The 27,404-nt window shown below is 43.3% G+C and overlaps 1 protein-coding gene across 1 annotated transcript in view; it reads left to right on the top strand.

The window, feature by feature from the left end:
* Window positions 1-27,143, top strand: part of slc9a5 (solute carrier family 9 member A5) — a 33,208-nt gene extending 6,065 nt beyond the window's left edge. Inside the window, exons 2-16 of the mRNA XM_088613804.1 lie at window positions 1,961-2,263; window positions 2,384-2,547; window positions 7,622-7,700; window positions 8,225-8,402; window positions 9,652-9,872; window positions 10,403-10,605; window positions 11,116-11,205; window positions 12,106-12,176; window positions 12,446-12,575; window positions 16,377-16,465; window positions 16,811-16,937; window positions 17,252-17,428; window positions 18,785-18,857; window positions 19,032-19,151; window positions 19,290-27,143. Coding sequence (XP_088469930.1) covers window positions 1,961-2,263; window positions 2,384-2,547; window positions 7,622-7,700; window positions 8,225-8,402; window positions 9,652-9,872; window positions 10,403-10,605; window positions 11,116-11,205; window positions 12,106-12,176; window positions 12,446-12,575; window positions 16,377-16,465; window positions 16,811-16,937; window positions 17,252-17,428; window positions 18,785-18,857; window positions 19,032-19,151; window positions 19,290-19,816 — 2,552 coding nt within the window. The 3' untranslated portion in view covers window positions 19,817-27,143. The remainder of the gene's footprint in view (window positions 1-1,960; window positions 2,264-2,383; window positions 2,548-7,621; window positions 7,701-8,224; window positions 8,403-9,651; window positions 9,873-10,402; window positions 10,606-11,115; window positions 11,206-12,105; window positions 12,177-12,445; window positions 12,576-16,376; window positions 16,466-16,810; window positions 16,938-17,251; window positions 17,429-18,784; window positions 18,858-19,031; window positions 19,152-19,289) is intronic.
* The last annotated feature ends 261 nt before the right edge of the window (window positions 27,144-27,404 follow it).

The following is a 27,404-nucleotide window of genomic DNA, read 5'->3' as shown; positions in this document are numbered from 1 at the left end:
AGAATTCAACACAGCAACAGTACAATACTATTATTAATACCAACATTCAACACCATCACTCAATCAGAACTCTTCCAATACCATAAGATTAAAAAAACAGTCATTTTGCAGATAATCTCTTTTAATGCATAACTTACGACTCCTTTTTTTGTTTTTGTAGTACATCTGTGTACTTAGCACAGAGCAATATGTACCACCTTAGTTTCTCATTTACATTTCTGGCACTCTTGCTGGTTAATTGGCAGTGTAATATCTATTTTTAGCATTGCTAAAGCTGTGTCTTTACAAGCAGTAGTAGATATTTATTAAAAATAGAACATGACATCAGAAAAGCCACAGATGAGAGGTGGCTATGGGTCACTTTGTGCTCTTTTTGTTCTACAGGAGAACTGGGAACAGCTCCCCTCCTGCTAGGAGCCTCCCAGTCCCACCACACCACCTGCCTGGCAGGGGACAGTCCAGCAGCATAGCCAGTCAAACCTAACCTGCGTGGGGTTTGGTGACAGGAGAAACTACAGTAGAGAGCCTGGATCACACGATCATGGGGAGAACATGCAAACACCACACAAAATGGGAGAAGACACTGTTAGTCAGTGTGCTGCCCCCAAATCCAGTCATTCATTAAAATGATAAAATAGTTGAGAAATTTCTTAATGTGAAGAAAAAATATTTTCACAACCTATTTTAATGTGGGAGTGCATCTAAATTGTAGTAATGGATTAATCATAGCCAAGTCTTATTTTCAGATGCATTTTGAGAATTACTAGGAGCCCTAATGGTGGAATTAGTTCATAGTTTTATGTGGTCAGGTCGTGTACTGTATGCTGGAGGAGAAGAGCAGAGTTTGTCTTGGCGTGATCCGGTGACCCCAGACTGTGACGGAGGGAAACTCACAGCAGTCTGCAGGCAGCCAGGGCACTTAATGATAACAGTTTCCAAAAATATGTCTCACATCAGCCTCTTTAGAACATGATAACAGCTTTTTATATTTTGTTTTTCATTAACCTTTAAATTGGAACTTGGCCTCACAGAAATTAATTTTTCATTTATTTCATTATATGAGAGGCGAGAGCTGCTTTGTTTTTTAAAGGAATGGGATAAAGAAGCTAGTCAGGCTGATGTTTGACCTACGTTTGAAAAAACTTCATATTTAAAATTATCTTTATTATTATTATATATTTAAAATTATGTAAGATCTATAAATTGAGGCAAAAAATGTGTAATCTATCAAAGTCATTCGTTTCCTGTGTGGCATTTGAACAGAGACTTGGCAAATGAAATCCAACATTGAATAGTGCACAGTAATCCATATCGTTAGTACTATAGGAACATGCACTAAACAGATGACATGGGTGCGTCTGAGCAACAGGATGTTACGCACGGATGAGATCTGGATATTTATGTAGTTTCTTCTACATCCTCGTTAATACAATGTGGGGAAGAAATAAAAAAGCAAACAATGCACAGGCGTAGAGCAAAAAATGTAGAATGTAGACCCAGGGACTTTATTCTCAAACATTACCGTGCACTAGTTAAGACCTCATTTTGAAGTGTTGTGTTCAGTTATGGTCAACATATCACAGAAAGATGTTATAGCCTTCGAGTTCAAAGAAGAGCAACAAGAATGATTCCTGGTCTCAGGGGACTGTTGTGTAGGGAGAGGGAGCTGGATGTTTTTGATCCAAATATACAAATTCCTAATGGGTATAGATTCCCAGGGGACTGTTTCCCACTTAGTAATGAAATAAGGACACATGGTCACAATTAGAGACTCAAGAGAAATTCATTTAGCCGAGGGAATAAGAGACACTATCCAATATCTGAAACAGCTGGTTGAGACCCACTCTGGGCTCCTATAAGAAATGGCTGGATGAACGTTCAGATTTTTTGCTGCTAAACTACCAGGCTAGATGGGCTTATTGCCCCCCTCTCATCTGGGCCCTGTCTTGTGTCTCTGCAGTGTTCCACTTGTCCCACAGTGTGACCCGCGTCGTGCCCGAGAGCTGCCTGCTCATCCTGCTGGGACTGGGACTTGGGGGCATTGTGCTGGCCGCCACGAAGAAGCCAGAGTACCAGCTTCACCCCGAGCTGTTCTTTCTCTTCCTGTTGCCTCCCATCGTGCTCGACTCCGGCTACTTCATGCCCAGCAGGCTCTTCTTTGACAACATCGGCACCATCTTAATGTACGCAGTGATCGGCACGCTGTGGAACTCCTTCAGCACAGGCCTCTGCCTTTGGGGTGTCAAAGGAGCTGGGCTGATGGGTGAGTCAAGTCACACTCACATCTGGTCAGAATTAATTCATTTCAATACCCTGTACGTCTGTGTGACGAGGAAACATTTATTTAGATTTTTTATCCCTTTTCCTCTGATGAAATTTGTAGATTGTAATGTAAATGCTGGGCTGATGGACTTCCTGCTGTTCGGGAGCCTGATCTCGGCAGTGGACCCTGTGGCGGTGTTGGCTGTGTTTGAGGAGGTCCATGTCAATGAGACGCTCTTCATCATTGTGTTTGGGGAGTCTCTGCTCAATGATGCCGTCACTGTGGTAAGAGATCCTGCAGGTGCAATGTGCCTTTATTCTCCATCCCCCTTTAAGACATGATATTTTGTTGTTACTGTTAAGGTTTCGTATTTAAACTATACTGGATATACAGTTTAGTTTACAGGCAGCTGAGGTTGATGGGAAAAATGTATGTTCTGCCTAGTGTTTCAGTTTAGAATGATAATTCCCTTTGTAGCTAAGGTGTAAAATAAAAATAATTGATGGCTTGCTATCCATTAATAAGGTCCATTAATTAATTTTTTTTATATCACTATACCCCTTAAGGTGGATGCATACACTGTTAGCATACATATGTGTTTACTTATATTTCTTTATTTGTTATCCCGTCCTCGTGAGTTACACAGTGTCGGAGTCACCGCAAGTGAAATGTGTGGCATGGGTGAAGAAAAGTACTCCTGAATTCACAGTGTTTATGGTTCTGGATCTGAAGACAATCTGAATAGGCTAGAAACTTGAGTTTCAAGTCTCAACATAGAGTCGAAACCCAGACAGATGTCCCAATGACATCTTGGTTTGGAGTTGCCTGACCAACCACTTGAAATATACCTTGGACTGTCTTCTATAAAAGAGCTTGTGAGGGGTGCAGTGCAGTTGGGGCTACCTTTTCAAATGTGTACAAATAGTTTGGGGGTTCAGATAATTGTGTAGTGCAACACTTGTAGAGTACAGAATGTTTGAATAACCACAGGGAGTTGTATCTTTGTAAGATGCAACTGTCCTACCGGGTGTTAGTAGATGCTAGTGCAGGTTCACATGTTTAGTTCAGAGTCTTTCCTTTTTTTGTTAATTTTTGTTTCAACTGTAATAAAGATGGGACTTCTCCTGCACCTCCTGTCTAGTGTCCAAGTCAGCAAGATTTTCCTGTGTGAGGATCCTCAGAAGGCTGTCCCGAGGCAGGGATCTGAGGGATCAGCATGAATGAAATCTGAAAATGTTTTATGCATTTCAGTTTTACTTAATTATCTTCTGTAATCTGTTTTTGTTGGTTATACATTAGAGCAAACAGACAGTGTACATTCTGATAATTAAAACATAACATGTTGTGAGGTTGTATTAGTTACTGGGTGACAGTGGTATTTTTTGTTATTACTGATTTGATTTTAAGCGATTTTAAGTGTTTGACTTCAGAATATTATAAATCATATTAATCTAAAAAATAGTATCACTCTTTTTATTGTTTTTGCTTTTTTAAATTGTTTTCTTCATTACTCCATTGGAAAAAAGAAATACAGGGAGCAGTTCCCACAGAGCAGCTGACTGCAGGCTTCCAGACTTCCTCACAGTGCCTAAGGGGAGACATTTTCACCATCTGTGCAAGTGACTGGCTAATGCAGGCTTTAATAGTCAAATGCAGTTGTGTAAATAAAAACTACATTTTTGCTGATGAGCTTTAACACGATGACCAAAAGTGGGAAAGAAATGTAGCGTTTTGAACTTCAGAACAGAGAGAAATGGCAGTGTGAATAGCAGGTGAATTCATACATACTGATGTACCAGGAGCTGGAGTTCTAGATACTAACCTCAAACCATTATTAACAGGAAGATATAAAATTGGTGCAATTACACTTATTAGAAGCTGAGCCTCAGCTGAGCATTGTGAGGAATATGCAATTATCTCCTTGGAAACTGTGCAGAGTCCAAGTGGGATTGTGCAGAATACATCAACTGGACTAGAGCTTTCATAAGGAAACATTCATTATTATCAGCTGTCTTAATATGAATGATAAATACTGCATAGCATTAAGAGGTCTGTAATGGCATTATAATTTCTAGATTGCAAGTTTCAAGTTTCGTAAAGCAGCTCTGGCTTGTTTGGTGTTAGCTCCTGGTGTTGCTGCAATGGCATATACAGTACATCTACTATACATTCATCAATTAGTGCCATCAGATATGTGGCTGAAGGTCTGCTTGCATAGTGTGTGAGCCCCCTGTGGTGGCCTGGGACTCCTGCACCGCTGGGGTGGCTCTCTGAGCTCAGAACTCTAGAAAATATTAGATTATTAATTTTTATGTACAAATAAAATCAACACAGTGGTCTTTTCCAGGATCAACTAGAAAACGTGGGCCAGAGGCACATGTAAAAACTAAGAGGATAAGAGACGTGCTCCACCTACTTCTCTCACATCATTGAAAATCACCAAAACAACCCCAGACATCTTTTCTCCACCATCAACAGACTGCTAAAGCCAAACTGCCCTACCACATTACCTGCCTCATCACAACTTTGCAACACATTCTTAGATTTCTTTAGTTCTAAGATTGACAACATCTGGCATCACATTCTCTCCACTACGCATATCAATTCCATACCTCCTCCCTCCTCATCCAACTTCTCTGATTCCCTTCTCTCCAGCTTCTCTCTTCTTGACTCAGCATCCCTCAATAAACTAGTTACATGCATGAAACCCACCACATCTATTTTAGATCCCATTCCCACCACTTTATTTCAGTCCTGTTTCTCTTCTCTCTGTCCCATTGTCCTCAATATTATACATGAATCCATGAGCACTGGCATTGTACCAATGGTCCTCAAATCTGCTGCCATTACCCCCGTGCCAAAAAAGCCTAACATGGCTCTCAACAATCTGAGCAATTTTTGCCCCATCTCCAACTTACCCTTTCTCGCTAAAATTCTAAAACGTGCTGTCATACTTCACTTACGTAACCACCTCATGACAACCTTTTCGAAACCCCTTCAGTCTGGCTTCCGTCAGCTTCACAGCACAGAAACTGCCCTGGTCAAAGTAACTAACGATCTTCTAATAGCTTCTGATTCTGGTTTTCTTTCTATACTCATCCTTCTTGATCTCAGTGCTGCTTTTGACACTGTTGACCATAACATCTTACTTTCTCGTCTTGAGACTGTGTTTGGAGTTTCTGACACTGCTCTCAAATGGTTCAAATCTTACCTCACTGATCGCTGTCACTTTGTCTCTCTCAATGGGTACAGGTCTGAAATTGGTCTTGTTAAGTCTGGTGTTCCTCAGGGCTCAATACTGGGCCCCTTGCTCTTCAGCATTTACATTTTTCCACTTGGTCACCTTTTAAGATCACATGACCTCAGCTTTCATTTTTACGCTGATGATACTCAAATATACATCCATACCAAACCTGACACTGATTTGGCTGTCTCTATTCTATGTAATTTGCTTCTCTGACATAAAAATTTGGATGACTCAAAACTTCCTTCATCTTAACTGTGACAAGACCAAAGTCATGCTTATTGGCACCCCCCCCCCATCAACTTCGTAAAGCCAGTCCTGTAACCCTATCTGTAGATGGTTCTGTACTTGAGCTTCAATCAAAATTGAAAAACCTTGGGGTTATATTCGAATCTGGCTTAACATTCGACCCACATGTGCAGCATACTGTCAAAACATCTTTTGCTATGCTATCACTAACTGTGGCTGAAAAGCTGATCAACACATTTGTGTTCTCTCGAATTGACTACTGTAATGCTCTACGCGCTGGGGTATCTAAATCTACTCTGAACAAACTGCAGTATGTCCAAAATTCAGCAGCCAGAATCCTGACCAGGTCTAGTGCAAGTGTTCACATTACTCCTATCCTGGAGTCCTTGCACTGGCTTCCGGTCAAATTCCGTGTAGACTTTAAAATCCTCATGGTCACCTATAAGGCTCTGCGTGGCTTGGCACCTCAGTACCTGTCTGAACTATTATCCCCCTACTCCCCACCTCGCAACCTTTGCTCTTCTATTACTGCTCTCCCTACTGTCCTCCAAGCACGTCTACATTGTATGGGTGACAGGGCCTTCTCCTGTTATGCCCCCAAGCTCTGGAACTCTCTCCGCAAGGATATCAGAGAGTCACCTTCTCTAAACTCCTTCAAATCCAGACTCAAAACCCTCTTCTTTAGAAAAGCCTTAACTTAACTGGTTTCATTCTTCACCCCTCTGCTTTTCTTAGTTCCACCATCCACGGTCTCCTCTTTATATTGTAATTGTGTTTTATCTTGTGTATTCTTCTTATTTATTGTTGTTGTCATCCTGTAAAGCGCTTTGAGAAGCCACCTTTAAAGGCGCTATATAAAATAAAGTTTATTATTACTATTATAAACACTGGGAAGAGGTGACATAAAAAGTTATATCAGGATTGGGCTATCCAAGATTGCGGTGCCATTCTTCTATAAACACCTGGAGGAGATCCTTGGATTAAAAAGATATTACATTTTAAATTAGAAGAATGGTATGAAAGGCCTCTTCTAATTTGTAACATTTCTTAACCTCTTTCTGAGCGAGCTTGTCATTGCTCGCTTGGTTTCATCTAGAGGATTATATATTTATGTCTCAGGTTTATGTCGAAGATTTGAATGTCCCAGCTCTTCCAATATTTTTTTCAGATGTTTTCAATCATTTGAAGAGTACTTGTAATCAAACTTTTCAAAAATAAAAATAAATAATAATTAAAAATAATTCCTTACACTTATATAGTGCTTTTCTGGACACTCCACTCAAAGTGCTTTACAGGTAATGGGGATCCCCTCCACCACCACCAGTGTGCAGCCCCACCTGGATAATGCAACAGCAGCCAGACTGCATCAGTACGCTCACCACACACCAGCTCTCAGTGGGGAGGGGAACAGAGTGACAAAGCCAAAGTGACAAAGCCAGTTCAGAGATTGGGATTATTAGGAGGCCATGATTGGTAAGGGCCAATGGGAAATTTGGCCAGGACATGGGTGTAACACCCCTACTCTTTTCAGGAAACACCCTGGAATTTTTAATAACCACAGAGAGTCAGGACCTAGGTTTTATATCGCATTTGAAGGACGGCGCCTTTTTTACTTTGTAGTGTCCCTCTCACTATACTGGCTCATTTGGACCCACAAAGACCACAGGGTGAGAGCTCCCTACTGATCCCACTGACACCTCTTCCAGCAGCAACCTTAGCTTTCCCAGGAGGTCTCTCATCCACGCACTGACCCGGATCACACCTGCTGAGCTTCAGTGGGCTGCCAGTTTCTGAGTTGCAGGGGGATATAGCTGCTGATGTAAGCTTAAAGCTAAATAGTAAGCTTTTTGTATTTTTTCCCTGAGGTACTGTACAAGGTTTTCAACTCTTTTGTTGAGATGGGAACAGATCGGGTGCGCCCTGTGGATTATGTGAAAGGAGTTGGTAAGTAGTTATCTTTGTTGTGGAGTTAAAATACTTTTTATTATTAAATGTTCAAATAGATTATTGAAAGTACTGGCACTTTCTTACAAATTGTAGCTCTTTATCTCCGAAGTGAATTGAGGTGAGTGGCCCCATTTTTTCACAAGGCAAGATGCCTTGAGCAGAGGAAAAAGGGCTGAGCTATTTTACTCATTGTGATGCTCAGTTGCGTTGATACTGTAAAAAGCATCAGCAATAAAGCCAGTCACAAGCATGTGATTTCATGCCCATACTCACTTTTGTTTGGAATTGTTTATTATTTAAATTTTAATTTATTTAAAGCTAAATGGTACAAGACAGTGTTATCTGTGAACCTGTTTGAGTAGCTTTGATATGTAGCAGAGTTGAAAATGTTTCTTATGCCTGCAATTTTAAGGCAGTGATTAGTTTTTATCCAGTATCTTCAGGTGTCCTGTTTGTTGACCTGCTGCTATAAATGCCTGAGGAATTACAATCCGCATCTCTCTCTCTTTCTTCACATCCAGCCTCCTTCTTTGTGGTGAGCCTCGGGGGTACTGTGATTGGTCTGATCTTTGCCTTTGTGCTGGCGCTCATCACACGCTTCACCAAGCGAGTGCGCATCATCGAGCCTCTGTTTGTCTTCCTGCTGGTGTACCTGGCCTACCTAACGGCCGAGATGGTCTCCCTGTCCTCTATACTGGCGTGAGTGTCCGACCCAGAGGGTCATGGCTCTGTAAGTCTGAGAAATGATGGATTCTAACAGTCTGGACTCTCACCTGCATCCACTTGAACCTCCGGGAGCACAGGACAGAATAAAGAACAAACAAGTGCACATTATTCAACCTATTTGAGGGAGAATTCCTATATTTGATCCTTTTCAGCAGTAGGCATTGCTGTCTTAAGTCAGCATAACATGGAGATTTTCAAACATGACTCATTAAAACCATTTATAGCATCTCGGTTTAGCACTGAGGGTGTAAAGATCATATTACATTGTCAGCAGGATATAGTAAATTCTATTAATAATACAGAAGGCGTCTGTATGTTTTGGGAATCATTGCCAAACACATTAGATATAGCAGATATACTGGCTTGTTAGAACATAAAGAAAATATTTTTTTCTTTAAAAACCTATAAATAAGAATATTTATATTCCATTCATTTACCCTGAAACTGGCAATTTGTCTTAAAGATATGTCTAAAATTAAGATAAGAAATGTCATTAAAGATTTGCTGCATTTATTACAGTTTTCTGGTGATATTAAATCAGCCATTAAAAACCCACACAGCCACCTCCGCAGGGCTGTGTGTCATTCTGCCTGTTTGGTACACTCTCCCCTTCTCTGTGCATCCTGATTGATCCTCCTTATTCCACTGGACTTGCCTCTCATTATGCACACAGCTGAAACAAGGATAGAAACTTTTTTGTATAGAACTGTACAAGTGTTCCTATCATTATTAATGTAACTACTTTGTAGTTCTGTCCATCTTATTTATGGTGTGCCGATATTGTATATTGCTTTTGTTCTTTAACATACCAAAAATGGTAATTCCAGTTCTTAGAAAGGATATTGTTAAATATTTTTGTTTGGGTACTGCAGCTGGAGCAAATGAGACTGGTGTTGTCTTTAGTGCTCTCTTCTGATCATCAGGAGTTTAGCAATTGTATAAATTTAATTAAATCACCTTGTTACTGGTGCTTAATTTTAGATAAAATAGTTCTTCAGTCTGGAAAAAAACTGTTCACAGTGGATTCAAATATTAAGAGTTTTTAATAGAAGGAAATTAATACAAAAAAGTCAAATTAATATTTTCTATCCATTTTAAAAATGCAGTTACAGGGTGAGTGAGTCTTCGTGGTTAATTCTGACAAGGCAGCTGCAAATTAGTTTTTTCCAGACATTCCCACCCTGTTACATGCTGCTGCTGAGGTACTCTGTACATTTTGCAGGATGACATTCTGTGGGATATGCTGCAAGAAATATGTGGAAGCCAACATTTCGCAGAAGTCCCGCACCACGGTCAAGTACACCATGAAGACTCTTGCCAGCATCGCGGAGACCATCATCTTCATCTTCCTTGGCATCTCGGCTGTGGACAGCTCCAAGTGGGCATGGGACACTGGCCTGGTGCTCTCCACACTGTTCTTCATCTTTGTCCTGAGAGCCATAGGTGAACAGCATTCTCCCTGCCCACACTCTACCTGCTGCTGGTTACATTTCTACCCCAAGAGAAATGCACTGGAGAAATATCTGCTGGTCAGATTCCTCTCTAGACTGGAAATGCACTGTGTCTCATTAGAAGTGTCACAACATTTCAGGCAGTACAGCTGCCATCAGCCTTAGCAGAGTAATGTTTGTGTACACAGATCCACCCAGGGCTCCGGAAATAAAGTTCTTGATTTGGTTTTTGCATGAACTATGCTTGTTGGGGGAAATACAACTGGATTTATTGAAGACCTGTTTAATAAGACACTATGAAATTAATACACATTTTTAGATAGTTTTAACAAAAGATTAAAATACTGAGTGGTACTGTTCCATCGTGCTGAGACAAAGTGCAGTGTTAACTCAAAGAGCCACTGGTGTTAGTAACTAGCTGTCAAGAATCAAAGGAACAATGGTGATGTATATTGTTTGAGTTTGAGAGGGAAGCAATCTGCCATTTGTTAATGTGTAATTTGTGTATGTGTGTCTCCCGAGGTGTTGTTTTTCAGACCTGGGTATTGAATCAGTTCAGACTCTGCCCCCTAGATAAGATCGATCAGGTGGTGATGTCATACGGTGGCCTCAGAGGTGCAGTGGCTTTTGCGCTGGTGATTTTACTCAATGAAACCAAGGTGAAGGCAAAGGACTACTTTGTGGCAACAACCATTATTGTAGTTTTCTTCACAGTGATTATTCAGGTAAGTGTTCTATTTTTCTACTAGCAAAACAGCACTCTTTCAAAAAACTGTCCTGTCCTAAATTTTATATTCTCTGTATTGTAACATATTAAAATTTGTTAAAATACAAAACATTTTCCAGTAGTAGCAACAGAACAGACTTTAACATCAAATATCCGCAAAGAGCAGAATGTCTGGCAATGTTCAGCTGTCTTTAATGAAGAAAGCCTGCAATTCTGCAGGAAAACATTTTTAAACCCCATTTTTATGGCTGCTTCTCAGCAGCACAGTGACAAAGAGCCTGTTATTGTGTTGAATGCAAGGAGTGATGGGATCTGTAATTGCACTGCCTGCTGTGTCAAAACAGAGGCCAAGGCATTTGTATCCATGGGGTGCTGCCCAGGTGCTCAGTGCAATTCAGCACTAGAGACCACTTCAATAGTGGGAAGACCCATCTCTACGTTAAAAGCCACAATTCCTCAATCTAAGTATCCGTTTTTTAATGGCAATTGTTTTGATCTGTCTTCCCAGGGCCTGACCATTAAGCCCCTTGTGAAGTGGCTGAAAGTGAAGCGCAGCAGCCAGCACAAACCCACTCTGAATGAGGAGATTCACGACAGGGTGGGTGACCTGTGCCACAGAGCAGATGCCAATGAATGAAAATGAAATGATTTTTTTTTCTTATCATAATTTTTATAGATTATATTGTACCTGACAATTTAAGTGTTTGAGGTTTAGTTGGATCTCCTCTGCAGGTTTCAAGTTCTTTCAAGTTGAATCAATTTGACATCAAAGACACATGGATTGTTTTGATGCCCTGAGAAAAAAGTGCTTTTGTTTGTTGTCTGCCCTTCACATCTCCTCTAACAGAAACCGCCAACTAGAATAGATGAAAAGATTGTTTCTTTCATCAACTCATCAGGCAAACCCACCTGTACTCTAAGAACCACAGTCCCTCCCCACTTGCAGAGGCGTGATGTTACAGAGAGTGGTTTCGAGAAGGATCTCAGTGATATCTGAGAGGCACTCTGCACAACCTTTTATCTGCCAAGACAACACCTGCTCAACCGTCCCCAGAGTATGCAGATCCCCTTTTGGCTTTGTTAGCCAGCTTCAGGCTGGTGGAAGACTGTCGTTCTTGGCTGCGAGGGATACCCAGTGGGTGAGCCTGACCTGCTCTCCTGCCTGCTGGAGGGGCTCCTGTGCAGTCCACTCTCAGCTTGGCCCTCCGGGTTTGGCTTTTTCCCTGAGTCCCTGCAGTGCTGTGGAAGCACTACAGCTGCTCCAGAGATTGGAATTGACTGTTGCCATGGTCACTCTTCCTAAGGCAATAGGGAAAAAAATATGAAACTATGAAGATTGGAATCCCAGTGTATAACTTTATTACACACTAAAACATTTTTGAAAATGATGTAAAGATCACTTTTGTTTCAGGAAGGAATGTGATCCTTTAATGAGATCCAAAATATGTTCCTGTGGTGACAGTGTGTTAACCAGACTTTCTGCTTGCTCGCTCTCCAGGCCTTTGACCACATTCTGGCAGCTGTGGAAGACATCTCTGGTCTCCATGGTTACCACCACTGGAGAGACAAGTGAGTCTGCCTAACAGATGAACTGTGGACTGTATCCCACTGATCTGATCATTCTTCACCTGGGCAGCTTCTTAAATATTCTATCAAATTGATTTATACTATAACTTTTAGCAGGAGAAGTGGATATACAAAAGGAAGACAGCATAATGAATATCATTCTTGGGAGGGGTAAATTGTATGTGTCTGAGAAATACTACAAAATATATTATACATTTACAGATTTTTAAAATTGTTTTCTGATTCTTTTTACCCTCAAATTCTCAATCTAGGTGGGAGCACTTTGACAAGCAGTACCTGAGCCAGGTGCTCATGCGGAAATCTGCCTATCGCATCAAAGATGATATCTGGGATATGTATCAGAAACTGAACGTCAGAGATGCCATCAGCTTTGTTGACCAAGTAAGAATTTCTGTTTTTATGTGTGAAGTGTTTTAGGATTAATATAGCACCCTAAACAAAAGTTGTCAGATTGCTTACGACCTTAAACTGAAGGTGGATTTGGTAGGTGCACATTACTAAAAACCTGCTGAGTCCCTGAAACTACAAACATACTATCAGAATGTCCAGTTACAAATGCAGGATAATGTTATTTGTAATTATACAAAATATGTTAAATTTGTATTATGCACTAATAAGACCCAATTTAGAATGTTATGCAAAACTGGAGTCACCATGTTAAAAGAACACTACTCTGAAATCAGTCCAGTGCAAAGCAACCTGATACATCCCCAAGCTTAAAGCAATTTCCAAAACTGACAGGCTAAAGAAAGTGAATCTCACCAGTAAAATGGGACACAATTCATGTACTGTATATATATCCTGAAATGCATTGACAAAGTCAACCCAGAAATATCGCCCTGCAACTCACAACTGGCAACCCACTGAAGCTAAGCAGGTGTGAGCCTGGTCAGTACCTGGATGGGAGACCTCCTGGGAAAAACTAAGGTTGCAGCTGGAAGAGGTGTTAGTGGGGCCAGCGGGGGGCGCTCACCCTGCGGTCCATGTGGGTCCTAATGCCCCAGTATAGTGACGGGGACACTATACTGTAAACAGGCGCCGTCCTTCGGATGAGACGTAAAACCGAGGTCCTGACTCTCTGTGGTCATTAAAAATCCCAGGGCGCTTCTCGAAAAGAGTAGGGGTGTAACCTGGTCCTGGCCAAATTTCCAATTGGCCCTTACTAATCATGGCCTCCTAATAATCCCCCTCTATGAATTGGCTACATTACTCTGCTCTCCTCCCCACTGATAGCTGATGTGTGGTGAGCGTTCTGGCGCACTATGGCTGCCGTCGCATCATCCAGGTGGATGCTGCACATTGGTGGTGGTGGAGGGGAGTCCCCATTACCTGTAAAGCGCTTTGAGTGGAGTGTCCAGAAAAGCGCTATATAAGTGTAAGCAATTATTATTATTAATAAACAGTGAAATATGACCCACAGGACACAAGAGGAAACTACAATGAAGTGCATTTAAAAATAAGAACAGGATTTTTTACACAAAGAGTTGTGGGTGTCTGGAGCAAGCCATGTTGTCCTAGCTTCTGTCAAGCAAACAGCTGGATAAGATCCATAGATAATTGATCAGTTAGCTACTTGCCAATTAACTAGGCTAGATGGGGTCATTTGTAACCATTCTTATGTTTCTTTACAAGATGTAATTCTGCTTCTTTCCATGTGGTGGTGCAATTGACCAAGTTATTGTCTAAGTAAGCCAGTGCACTGCACAAGTAGAGAGTGTGTGTTTCAGAATCTAAGCCTGTTCACCCTACTGGTTTCAGCATGGCAGCACTGGATACTGCCAAGAGATAGCTAATGCTCCTTTTATTCACAGCTTTATATATAGTACTTTTTACTGTAGCATCACATTGTACATCGCATATTTGCATTGCCTGATTAGAAAAAGCTAAGTTTAATTTGGACGATCATACCACTTTATGCCACTTTTATGGCATAAATAAATGACAATGTAACAGTATAAGTGATTATAATACAAAAGAATAAGAAGAACAGAACAATTTGAAAAGATAAACTTGTCTTCTGATTTATTCCATGCTCTGTTGTATGTTTTCCTGGGTTGTGCAGCAGGCTGTTATTATCAGCTCTGGAGAGTAGCTCATCCACCCTTCCTTTGCACCTGGATTGCACCCCTGCAGATAACTGTCATTACTGGAGCAGGCAGGGTGTAATTGCATACAGCAGTGCATTCAGAATATGGCATAGATTACACAGATGCTGAAATGTTGATGTCTGCTTTGGGATAATTAGCCGTCTTCTGCCAGCCTTTTTCATGTAAATACTCCTCAAACAATAGTGCCTGATGGGCTTTCTGAGTGCAGATCTTATGCAAAGCTTGTTTGCTCTGTGAAGGCAGATACTGTAGAAAGGCATATATGAAAAACATTCACAAAGGAAAACTATCTGGAATACGACAAGTAAGAGAATGATGGATACTTTTCTAAGCTGTAAATCTTGGACAGGAATTCTCACATTCAGATCAGGAAAACAAACTAAATGTAAGATGGGACACAGGCTGGATGAAGTTGTCTATGAAAAGACTTACATTGATACATCATTTCCATTATCTAGATAATGTGGGGAACAAATAACAAAGGCAGCTAACAACATGTCAGCATCTGTAAGTAAAAGCATTGGGTTAAAATCATTGTTGCATTAAAATTGTTCAAAACACTACAACAACATACTTTCTACTGTAGTATACAATTTTGATCAATGTGATACAAAAATACACGCAAATGCAACCTAAGAGGAAGGATATTAAAATGAGTCCAGGAACATTTTTACGCATAGAGTTGTAGGAGTATGGACAAGATACTTGGCTGTGTTGGATAAGTTAAGAGGCTGACTTCTTTCAAGACATTCCTGAATGAGATACTGGAATCTAACAGCTACAAGCAAACCCCAAAAAGATGGATGGGTCAAATGCTCTCATGTTGTTTGAAAACGTCATGTTCTTCTGAGCCAAAGCACAGGGTTTCCCTAGCTGGCAGTGGCTGTTCACTGACTGGAGGCTCTTCTGAGGTCCAGGCACAAGGAATCTCAAATGGATAGGAAAACAGTTTCCAGCCACATCCATCCCAAATCATTAGCAACACACTGCACAAAACAAGGTTAAAAGTAGTAGACCTAGAGATTTTAAGCCCTTTATAACTTCATAAAAAATCTCCACTGCTCTTTTTTTCAAACATGTTCCTTGACCCTTTGTGCCCACTCAATTTCTAAGGCAATTACAGATGCCATTCCCTCCTTATTAGATTTAGTGAAACATTTTGGTGATGCTTACAAAAATGCCTAATTTCAGAGGGGTGAGATTTCCCCTGAGAATTAATTAGCTCCAGGGCAGGACTGGGTTGCCATTACAATATCAAAGTTTAAGATAAAAAGATAAAGACTTAATCCCGGAGGAAAAAATATGCAGTTTGCTTTAAGTAATTTTTAGTCAAATTCATACTAGTGATAACTATTACTAGAATATAAGATTCATTTGAGCTTTTATTTTCTGATAAAAAGAATCTGTGCTTTAGTGATGTCCTAATAGAATATTTTTCAGGTCTTTGAACAATGGAGAGAATGGTGCTAGAACACAATTAAAGTTTTGACTACTTCTAAGCTCTTTCTTTTTCTATTTGATAGTTTGTAATCCTGCTGCCATACACTGTGATGTAGGACAGAGTTGTTTCTAAATCCTAGAAAAAGTGAAATTTCCTCTGCCCTTGAGCCACACCACAGAACTTCCCGGTGCTGAGCTGGACAGCTAATATTAGTACAGGGACTCAATCTTCCAAATCAACCAGTCCCTGAGGCCACCCATCAACTCAACAAAGGAAATGGCAAGGTGTTACATTGTTCTCAAATGAAAGAATGGTAAAAAATGTTTATATAAATAAAGGATTAACTGCCAATTTAATTTGAACTTTCACACTTAAAACTGGAGAGGAAATTGTATTTTTCAGTAAAATGGATAGATGTACAATAGTAGTTTTAATGAGTTTGTTTATAGAAAACTGCACATACTGTAGCTCTCAGTTGCATGTCATAAATTGGACTTATGACAGATTTGTTGTCAAATGTCTTTTCAGTGTTAAGGACCTCCATGAAAAGAACGCAATTGTACCTCAGACTCCGACACTCACTGAGTGTGGGTGGGACGCTTTGTTAATGTTCAGTTCTGCTATTTTTTCCAGGGTGGTCACGTTCTCTCATCTGCCAAGCTGGTCCTGCCGTCCATGCCCAGCAGAACCTCCTTCTCCGAGAACTCCGTCACTAACCTGCTGTGAGCTGCCGTCTCAAGGCCAGGACACTTCGCACAGGCTGCTGCTTCCTTAAATAGGAGCCGGTGGCTTTATGAGCTTATGATATTAGTATATACTGTTAGTATATGATATATTCGTATTTATGATATTAGTAAGTATATTGAATGGGTCATTTATAGTAGTTGTTCTTGAAAAGATTAATTGAAAGATGAATTTTCCTTGAAAAGGAAAAGATTTGAAGGCTGTAATGCATTTCGTAGTCTATTGTGCAGTTATTAACAGTGCTTTAGGACCTCCTCCTGTCTCAGAGGGATTCCTGGGCAGGAAAGGTGTTAAAGCATCATGTGGGCTTGTGTTTACCCCAGGCGTGAGAATGGCAGTGGTGTGTGCCTGGACCTGCAGGTGATCGACACAGTGAGGAGTGTGCGAGACCGAGAGGACACTGTGATGCATCATGTCCTGACTGGCAACCTGTACAAGCCTCGCCGAAGGGTAATGCGGCCGCCGCAGCCCATGCAGTTCCCTCAGCACACCACGCCCTAAAGTTCAATTTCACTCATACAGAATGCTGGACACAAAAAACGCTGGACAAACAAACTTTCATTCTGATAAAAGCAGGCCGAGCAAGAAACTGTACTACAGTAACAGTACAGTACCTCCAGCCAAGCAGGATTTCATTTTTCTAGAAAGCAATTCAGAGGTGGGGGAGGTGATGTCGTAAGCTGCATAATGAGGCTATCCTGTGGGACCTGTGAAATCTGGTGTCTATAGCTGCTCTGATGTGTGATGTGGTGTGTGTTTCCCAGTATCAGGCGAACTATAGCCGTCACTTCATGAGTGCTGGTGAGCAGGAGCGGCAGGATCACGAGGTGTTCCAGAGGAACATGCGCCGCCGCCTGGAGTCCTTCAAGTCCACCAAGCACCACTCCTACCAGGGCAAGGCCAAGTCCCGGTACAAGAAGGAGCACCACGCCCAGAAAAAGGCACATCCTCTATTCCTCTCTCTCCCTCACAGCCTCTATTCCTCTCTCTCTCACAGCTTCTATTCACACATCCTCTATTCCTCTCTCTCCCTCACAGCCTCTATTCCTCTCTCTCTCACAGCTTCTATTCCTCTCTCCCTCACAGCCTCTGTCACTCACAGCCTCTATTCCTCACTTCCTCTCTCCCTTGCCGCCTCTATTCCTCACTCCCTCTCTCCCTCATAGCCTCTATTCCTCTCTCTCCCTCACAGCCTCAATCCCTCTCCCCCTCACAGCCTCTATTCCTCTCTTTCTCACAGCCACTATTCTTCTCTCCCTCACTGCCTCTCTTCCTCACAGCCTCTATTCTTCTCTCCCTGATAACCTCTCTCCCTCACAGCCTGTGTCGCTCACAGCCTCTATTCCTCTCTTCCTCACTGCCTCTCTTCTCACAGCCTCTATTCCTCACTCCCTCACTGTCACGCCCTCTACATCTAGAGGGCGCTCCTTTTCTGTCTTGTTCTTAGTTTCCCTGTGCTTTACTTGTTCTTCAGGTGTGTCTTGTTGTCTGGGGCTATATATTTCTGAGTCTCCCTTTCCTCTTTGTTCGGCATTGGGATCGGTTGTCGAGAGGCTCGCCTCACCAGGTAGCCCCATGTCCGCTACCTGACCTGTGGGCCGAACCCCTGCGTTTGCTCCGTTCCTACTGGTTTTCATAGGTCTTCCCGTCTAGCCGGTCTCTCTCCACGGCTAGCCTCCAGCTTCTGTGACACTCACAGCCTCACTCCCTCTCTCCCTCGCCACCTCTATTTCTCACTCCCTCTCTCCCTCGCCACCTCTATTCTTCACTCCCTCTCTCCGCCGCAGCCTCTATTCCTCACACCCTTTCTCCCTCGCCACCTCTTTTCCTCACTCCCTCTCTCCCCCGCAGCCTCTATTCCTCACTCTTTCTCTCCCTTGCCGCCTCTATTCCTCACTCCCTCTCTCCCTTGCCGCCTCTATTCCTCACTCCCTCTCTCCCTTGCCGCCTCTATTCCTCACTCCCTCTCTCCCCCGCAGCCTCTATTCCTCACTCTTTCTCTCCCTTGCCGCCTCTATTCCTCACTCCCTCTCTCCCTTGCCGCCTCTATTCCTCACTCCCTCTCTCCCTGCAGCCTCTCTGTCTCACTGCCTCACAGTCTCAGACATAAAGACATGAAAATGTTTTTTTTTTAAAGAAAACTCAGGGTTTACTTAGTTAACTCTTAACAAAAGATGACATTTACCAAACTAAAGAGGATATTACAATTCTAAATGTGTTTCTGAATTTTTTCTACCAAAAGCATCTTCCTCATTCGTCAGAAGAGTGGTGTTGTATTATCTGTGCTTTGCTTACAGCCCAAGTGCGCTGATGTGGGTGAGCTGGTTCCAAATGGTAAACCAAGAAGAAATGTGAGTTGGCAGGACACAGGTGAGACAGCACCATTGTCAGGTTAGGGCAGGAATTTAGCAGCACCAGTAGTGCAACTTGTCGCTTAACAAATGGAAACGGCTTTTAATATTTTAAACTGATTCCAGTATTCCTTGCTTTGCAAACAGAAACAGATTAACATGAACTGTAGATAGAACTTTCTGTTGCTTGCAGTTCCTGTTGTTGTGACAGTAGACTCTGAAGATGACAAATCTGAAACTGAGAAGGAGGATGAGGGCATCACCTTTGTGGCCCGCACCGCAGACGAGGTTTTGCAGGAGATAAAGTCATCAGGTAAATGATCATTAATGTGGATCCTCCAGTGATTACATATTTAAGTGTTAAAAAATGCCTGTGTGGTTCCTGTAAGTACCTTTCTCTGCCTTCTTTATCTTTTTTTTTTAATTCAGCCCTTGCCTGTTCTTCCTCCAGGTGGCCAGGATGTGTGTCATAGTCCCTTCACCATACCGCCATCCCCCACCTGCGCTGAGAGACAGCTGCCTTGGAAGGGAGACCAGGGCAGCCTTCCCGTGTGCGTTTCTCTGGAGACCACCAAGATCGTGCCCATTGATTTGCAGCAGGCCTGGAACCAGAGCATCTCCTCTCTGGAAAGCCTGGCTTCTCCTCCAGTAGCAGCGGAGTCTCAGAGCCACTGTCGGGCACCCCGTTGCAGACAGGAGCAGCGGGGCTCCCCCTCAGCCCGCGGGGCCCGTGGCCAGGGCTTCCTCTTCCAGTTCCCAGACTGGGCAGCGGGGCAAAGTGGAGAGGAGGACAGCAGTCAGCCCGTGCAGCAGCAGGAGATGCAGCCCCTCATGTCAACGGGGAGAGCACCCAAGCCCGTGTCCCCCCCAAGCTGTGCGACGGGCAGGTGGCCCCCCCGCATCTCCCTGCTGAAGAGCCTGGTGTCGGTCCCCCCCTCAGCCAGTGAGCCACGCAGCAGAAAGCCCACCCAGCTGTAGGCATGTAACACACGTCTCCTTTTCCTAGATCACTATTGAGGTTTCCTCCCTGAGCTCAGTACTTGTACTTTCCCAGCCTTTTTTCCCTAAAAATATTATTAACTTACTTTCCCGGCATTTTGACTCTTCATTCACGTCCTCGCCTACAACTTCGCCTACTGTTTTGGTACTTCGCCTCCTCTGAACCTTCCTGGCTTTTGACCCCAAGCTCTCGTCTTTGACTACGACCTCGCCTCCCGCTTTTGTACCTTGCCCTCTCGGAACCTTCCTGTCTTTTGACCTCCTAGCTTTCGTCCAAGACCACGTCTTTGTCCCTCGATTTGGCACCGAACCACATTTACCAGAATAGCCATGCACCGGGTCCTATTGTTCCTTCTGTTGCCTGGTGCTACATGACAGAATAGGGAGCCAAAATGGACTTTGCGAGCTCTAACAACCCTTCGGCGCTGCTGGCCCAGAATTCCCCAGCACTGGATCAGCTAAATGCAACCGTTCAGCAACTGGTTAACTTAGTCTCCGGATCCGCTCCCCAGCCTCTCGTCTCCCACCCACCACCATGCCGCCTCCAGTTTCTGCTGCCTCTCCCAGTCCCCTGCCACCTCCCACCCCGGACAGGTTCGACGGCAGTCCAAATATGTGCCAGGCTTACCTGACTCAGTGCTCGATGGCCTATAACCTCCGTCCGGACTGTTTTCCCACGGACCGGGAAAGGATCGTCTTTATGGTCGCCTACCTCTCTGGCCGGGCACTGGAATGGGCTGCAGGCCTTCTCGCCAGGAATGCTCCTGAAGCGTCGGACCTTACTCATTTCCAGTCTCTGCTGACACTTCGGACAGGTCCAGTCTCCGTACTTCGCCGCCTCTCGCCTTTCAGCATTATCGCAAGGTGCACGATCCACAAGGAATATGTGATGGACTTTCGGGTCCTGGCCTCCCAGATTGCTTGGAATCAGGAAGCTCTCATTCACCAATTCCGTAGGGGACTGTCCGAGGAGCTGAAAGACCACCTGGCTCTTCTCCCCTTCCACACGCCTACACTGGAGAGCTTTGTCTCCTTGGTCACGGAGATCGACGTTCACCTGCAACATCGTAGGAGCGAACTTCTCCCACCCTGCCCTGCCTCCAGCCGGACTTCTCCTGTCCCCTCATCGGCTTCTCCACCTACTCCTTCCCCCTCTAGTCTTACTCCTGAAGAACGGAACCACTGACTCTCTGAGGGGCGCTGTCTCTATTGCGGGGCTTCCAACTATCTCAGATCTTCCTGTCCAGTACGACCCCCTCGCACCGCCCACCCCACTGCTAAGGTCAGTATCCTCTCACTCAACCCTTGTGCTTCTGGGCTCTCCATCCCTGCGACCCTTTCCTGGGGCGGGACTCTGGAGTCTCTTCTGGCTTTGGTTCACTCAGGTGCCGCAGGGAACTTTCTAGACTCCGGACTCGCCACCTCCCTGAAGATTCCCCTGCTGCCTGTCTCCCCATCCGCATCCAGTCCATTGACGGCTCCTCTCTCTCCCCAGGATTGGTGGAATGGCAGACGATCCCCCTCTCTCTGCATATTGGAGCCAATCACCTGGAAGTGATTCAGCTTCTCCTCCTCCAGTCTCTGTCACTCCCACTCATACTCGGTTACCCCTGGTTACAGTTACACAATCCCTGCATTTCCTGTACCCAGAGTGAACTCACAGCCTGGGGATCCTGCTGCCTAACCCACTGTTGTCAGCTCCCCATGAAACTTTCTGTTGCCCAGATCTTTAACGTCACTTCCTCCACTATCCCCCCCCCCCCCCTTACGCCAACCTTCACATTGCTTTTAGTAAACGTAGGGCCCTTTCTCTCTCCCCTCATCCTCCTTACGATTGTGCCATCGATTTACTCCCTGGTGCTTTACCACCTAGAGGGTGTTTATCCCCTCTTGTGAGATGAATCCAAGGCTTTGGAAATGTACATCCAGGACTCCCTGAAGTCAGGCTTTATCCATCCTTCCTCCTCGTCTGCCTGTGCCAGTTTTTTTTTTGTAGCCAAGAAGGATGGCTCTTTAAGATTGTGCATTGATTACCGTGGTCTCAACGAAGTCACGGTCAAGAATCGCTACCCTTTGCCTCTCATTCTTGCAGCTTTGGAGTCCCTCCAGGGCACAACAATTTTTTCAAAACTCGACCTTCGCTGCTCATATAACCTCGTCCGCATCTGCAAGGGGGATGAATTGAAGACGGCTTTTATCACCACTCACTGGCATTATGAATACCAGGTCATGCCCTTTGATTTTGCTAACGCTCCGGCGATCTTTCAGAATTTTATGAATGACATTTTCCAGGACATTATACACAAATACGCACTTGTCTATTTGGATTACATTTTAATTTATTCCAGTAGCCCACAGGAACACGTCATTCATGTCAGGGAGATTCTAACTCGCCTCATCAGCAACAGACTCAATGCCAAGCTGGAGAAATGCACTTTCCAAGTTTCAAAAATACGATTCTTGGGTTATATCATCTCCCCTCTTGGTATTGAGATGGACTCCTCTAAGACGGCTGCCATAGGGCACTGGCCAACCCCCCGGAACTTGAAGCAGGTCCAACGCTTTCTGGGGTTCTCCACTTTCTTCCACCGTTTCTTAAAGGACTTCAGCTCAGTCGCCGCTCCTATCTCCGCCCTCACTCATAAGGGTCCCACTCTGGGCAAATGGACCAACGAGGCAGACCGTGCCTTCCTGCGCCTGAAACTCCTCTTTACCATGACTCCTCTCCTCCGTCACCCAGACCCCTCTTTGCCTGGAAGTCGATGCCTCGGCTCATGGGGTTGGGGCTGTTCTTTCCCAGCGCCATGGGGACAGGAGTCCCCTTAGGACACCCCTTTGCCTTCTTCTCAAGGAGACTCTCGCCAGCAGAGACTAACTACGATGTTGGAGACAGGGAGCTTCTTGCCATCAAGCTCCCTCTTGAGGAGTTGAGGCATTGGCTGGAGGGAGCCCAACATCTATTTACCATTCTCACAGATCACAAGAACCTGTCCTATATCCAGTCAGCACGATGCCTAAATCATGCTAGGCAGGTGGTCCCTGTTTTTCACCCATTTCTGCTTCTTCATCACCTACACTCCTGGTTCACAGAATGTCAAGGCCGACGCCATCTTCCGTCTCCATGACCCCAAGGAGCTCGAGCACCCCCCTGAACCCATCATTCCCTCTCACCAGATCTTCGCTGCCGTCCAATCTGACATTGAGCACCTCGTCCAACACGCACTCAAGGACCACCCCGTACCCCCTACATGCCCTACGGACAAACTTTTTGTGACTGATCGGGTCTGCTCTGATGTCCTATTATGGGGACATGACTCGCGGGTCATCCTGGCATCAGACGCACTCTGGAATTAATCTCTGGGGACTTCTGGTGGTCCCAGGGTGGATGTCTCAGAGTACGTTCGAGCTTGCCCCACTTGTGCTTGGATCAAGACAGCCCGTCATCAGAAGGCTGGCCCCCTCCAACCCCCCCGGTACCCGGATGGCCATGGCCTCACACCTCTTTGGACTTTCTCACGGACTTTCCCAGGAGCCAGGGCAACACCGTGATCATGGTAATTGTTGACAGATTTTCTAAATCTGCCCATTTTGTTCCCTTCCCTCCTTGCCTTCTACTCCGGAAATGGCCGATCTTTTTGTCCAGCAGGTCTTTAGGCTCCATGGCATTCCTGAGGACATCGTGTCTGACAGAGACCCGTAATTCGTGTCCCGCTTCAGGAAGGCCTTTTGCTGGGCCCTGGGCACTACTGTCTCACTCACCTCTGCCTACCATCCCGAAGCCAACGGCCAGACCGAAAGACTGAACCAGGACCTTCTCACGTACTTACAGCCATACCTCTTGGCCACCCAGGATGACTGGACCTCGCTACCCCCATGGGCCGAATACGCTCATAACTCCCTTTACTCCTCCGCCACTGGCATGTCTCCCTTTCTCTGCTCCCTTGGTTACCAGCCTTCACTCCTCCGGAAGCCTATTCCTGATTCCAACTTACCCTCTGTCCAACAATACATTTCTTCCCTCAAGAAGCTCTGGAAGATGGCCTGGCTTGCCCTCCTGAAAGCCACTCACCACTATAAGACCTTCATGGATCGGCACAGAAAACCTTTTCCCAGACTTCGGAGAGGGCAATTTGTCTGGCTCTCCACCCAGAACATCCCTCTCTGCCAACCCCCTCGCAAGCTGGGTCCCCGATTTATTGGCCCCTTCAGGGTCATTTCACAAATTACTCTGGTCACTTACCACCTCGCTCTCCCCCCCACCCTTCGGATCCACCCTACATTTCACGTCTCGCTTCTCAAACCCTACCACAGGTCACGCCTCTCCAGACCGCAACCTCGCCCACCCCCACCCTGCTCCATCGCTGGATCCACTACCTTTACTGTCAACAAGCTTCTGGAGTCTCCCTGGCATGGGGGTTTATGGCAATATCTGGTCAACTGGGAGGGATATGGACCTGAAGAGAGATCCTGGGTCTCCCCAAAAGACATCCTTGACAAGGCCCTCATTGTGGACTTACATCGCTCTCCTCCTCTAGCTATGGGACAGGGGGGTACTGTCACGAATCACACGCAGGCATGCAAGGGCTCCCGCATTTCCACAAGCTCTACTCTCCCTAAATGCCCATGCACCAATTAACTCATCACTACTTAAACCCTCAAACGTCTTCTTTTCCTAGCTCACTATTGAGGTTTCCTTCCTGAGCTCAGTACTCGTACATTCCCAGCCTTTTTCCCCTAAAGATTACTACTCTCCCAGCATTTCGACTCTTCCCTCACGTCCTCGACTACGACCTCACCTCCTGCTTTTGTACTTTGCCCTCTTGGAACCTTCCTGGCTTTTGACCTCCTAGCTTTCGTCCAAGACCACGTCTTTGTCCCTCAATTTGGCACCGAACCACATTTACCAGAATAGCCACGCACTGGGTCCTACCTTCTGTTGCCTGGTGCTATGTGACAGTATATACTTGAATAGAGCACTTTAAACCCAAGAACTTTTTTTTTCTACCTGCAAAAGAAATCCATAGACTGTTGTTTCAGGGGTAGTTTTCCCAAAAGCGTTACTCAAACGTATTCAGGTGTCTACATCTTCGGAGCAGCCAATAGAAACATTTGCTTTAATGGAGTACTCCTATTACTCAATGGGGATTTTTATGCATTTATTTCAAGATTGTACACTGTAGATGTACATTGTAATGACAACTTTTCTAGTTTCAGATTTTTTCAGTATAGTCTTGAACCTGTTTTAATGCTCTAAAGTTGGATTTTAGTATCCTTTAATATCGAGTAAAAATAATTCTAAAAACCAAAGTCATTCTACATAAACAATATACTGTTCTGTGGTTCTGTAATGAAACAATTAGCTTGCTCTTTTCTTACTTCAGAAAAGTTTAATGAATTTGCCATACATATAATTGTACAGTAGAAAGCTATGGAATTTTAAGAAGAGTCTAGTCTATTCTCATATAGGACTGTCTAAAGAAAATTTACAAAAGTTATAGTTCAACATGTTTCAATTATTGCAATTAGTATAAGATGTGCTGCTGAGTTTGTTGGTTTTAAAAAAGATAAAGTACTTACAGCTTCAGTGTAATTTAATGAAAATTCCCTGTTTATGACAACTGACTGACTTCCTTTAGTGTCCCAGATGGGAAATTTATATTGCAGGCTACACAATATATTTAACACAATATGAACCTGTTTACAAATAAAAAAACATATATGCATGAGATAAGAAAAACACATTAGCATCTTAATTAATCCTCACAATTTAGAAAAAAACAAATTTGCATAATCGGTGTGAGACAGATTCAGTAAATTAAAAGTAAAATATACAGTCACTTAAAAAATAAATTAATGGCTGCAGCTATGCATTTCCTTAACTTAGACCACCATTCTGGTACATCTTGCACTAAAGTCATTATCAATTCCTGCAAGAGCATTTAAGCCACCATTTATTTATTTTTAAAAATAAACACCATTTTGTAAAAAGGTGCCTTTTCAATTGCTTCAGTGCCTAATCATGTTGAACTTCTAACCAATGTTTGCAATTTTATTTACAAGATTATACTTTTAATGCTTTTACCCTGCTCCCATAAAAAAGCTGCACCAGCCAGATATGTAATGCCATCAGTTCTTTTTAAAGTTGACAACTCAGGTTCCAGCTTAAAACCCAGTACAACATCAAATAAACTGTTAGCCATAATACACACAGATATTCATGTGCCTTTTTTAAAATGACAAGTAAATAGGCATGTTCACTATAATCAAGAGTTTAAATATGTATTGGATAAACTGGAATATTCCAAGGCATTGCAATTTTTTGCATTTGATAACTGAGAACCACAATAGATACAACCGATGCTTAAAAACAAATGCAATGATCATATAATAGTATACCTTGTTTCTGAGTTTAAAATGTAATTCAGAAGTAGCTTATACTAATTGGTAAGTACGATCTATTTAATTTAAATTAAACATGCTGCAGCAGATAAAACCCATTGAGGATCTGTGATATAATACACCTCTTCATCTCTTTTGCTTTCCCTTAGATGGGCTAAAAGACCAGCAGGCGCAGACAGGGCACTTTCTCTCCATCTCTAGGGGACACACTCAACATTTATGTGCAAATGTGCCATTTCCTACAAAGTAACCTACCTTCTGTAATGCAAGCCAGTATAACCCCCGAGCAGCTGCTTATGAAATCATTAGAAACGTTTCATGGCAGAAGCAATGGGTCTAAATTTGTAGGCAAGGAAGGTGGTTGTCTTCTCCAAAGTGTGGTGTTAGCATCTGTGAATGTATTTTTTAATCATTGGGAGTTACTTTTTTGAAGTAGCTGAAATGTTCAGTAACTACCAACGTTTTTATATCTTTAAAAATAGACATAAATAATCTGGTTAGAAAAATGCATGTCATCTATTTTAATCATTTGTTTTTTAATCATTTGACTTGTTTTGATTGATTTGCAAGTAATTTGCACAATTTCTGCAATAAACTATTTAATCAACTTGGCTGGTACAGTAAGAAAATAACAGTTAAATGATAAAATCTTCTCAGATATTCAAAGTGGTCTTGATCAGTAACTGGTTGTGTATTTTTTTAATATTGTGATTTCTGTTTATTGTAAGTCTTTTCATATATTTAAATATATTCATATATTTAAAGTCTTTTCATATGTTTAAACACTTCCTTAGTTCCAATTTTTCCCATTTTAAGTTTTGTTTACAATGTTTGAAATATAATATTTTGTCTGTGAAAGGTATGAATTCAAAATTATTTTGTTGAAAATAAAACAACATTAAATACATGGTTGACTTTTTTGTTTAGCAAGGAGTTTTTTCAGGAACCTTTAAAGCAGGACACTCTATCATTACAGTTTACTAACCTGAATCAAGAATCAAGATGGAGGCCCACAAACTTGACTCAACAACGGTTTTATTTCACCCAACAAATGTTTTTGCTCATCTTAACCAAATGGCCTCCAACCTTCATGGCCTCCATGTTAAAAAACAGCCGAGGGGCAATCTAATTTGATCAGATTGTAAAATCTACAAACATTCATGCAAAA

The sequence above is a fragment of the Lepisosteus platostomus genome, chromosome 20, assembly GCF_059453375.1.
Source record: "Lepisosteus platostomus isolate fLepPlt1 chromosome 20, fLepPlt1.hap1, whole genome shotgun sequence".
Lineage (NCBI taxonomy): Eukaryota > Metazoa > Chordata > Actinopteri > Semionotiformes > Lepisosteidae > Lepisosteus > Lepisosteus platostomus.
The sequence above is the reverse complement of the archived record's forward strand: the minus strand, read 5'-3'. Positions and strand labels throughout refer to the sequence as shown.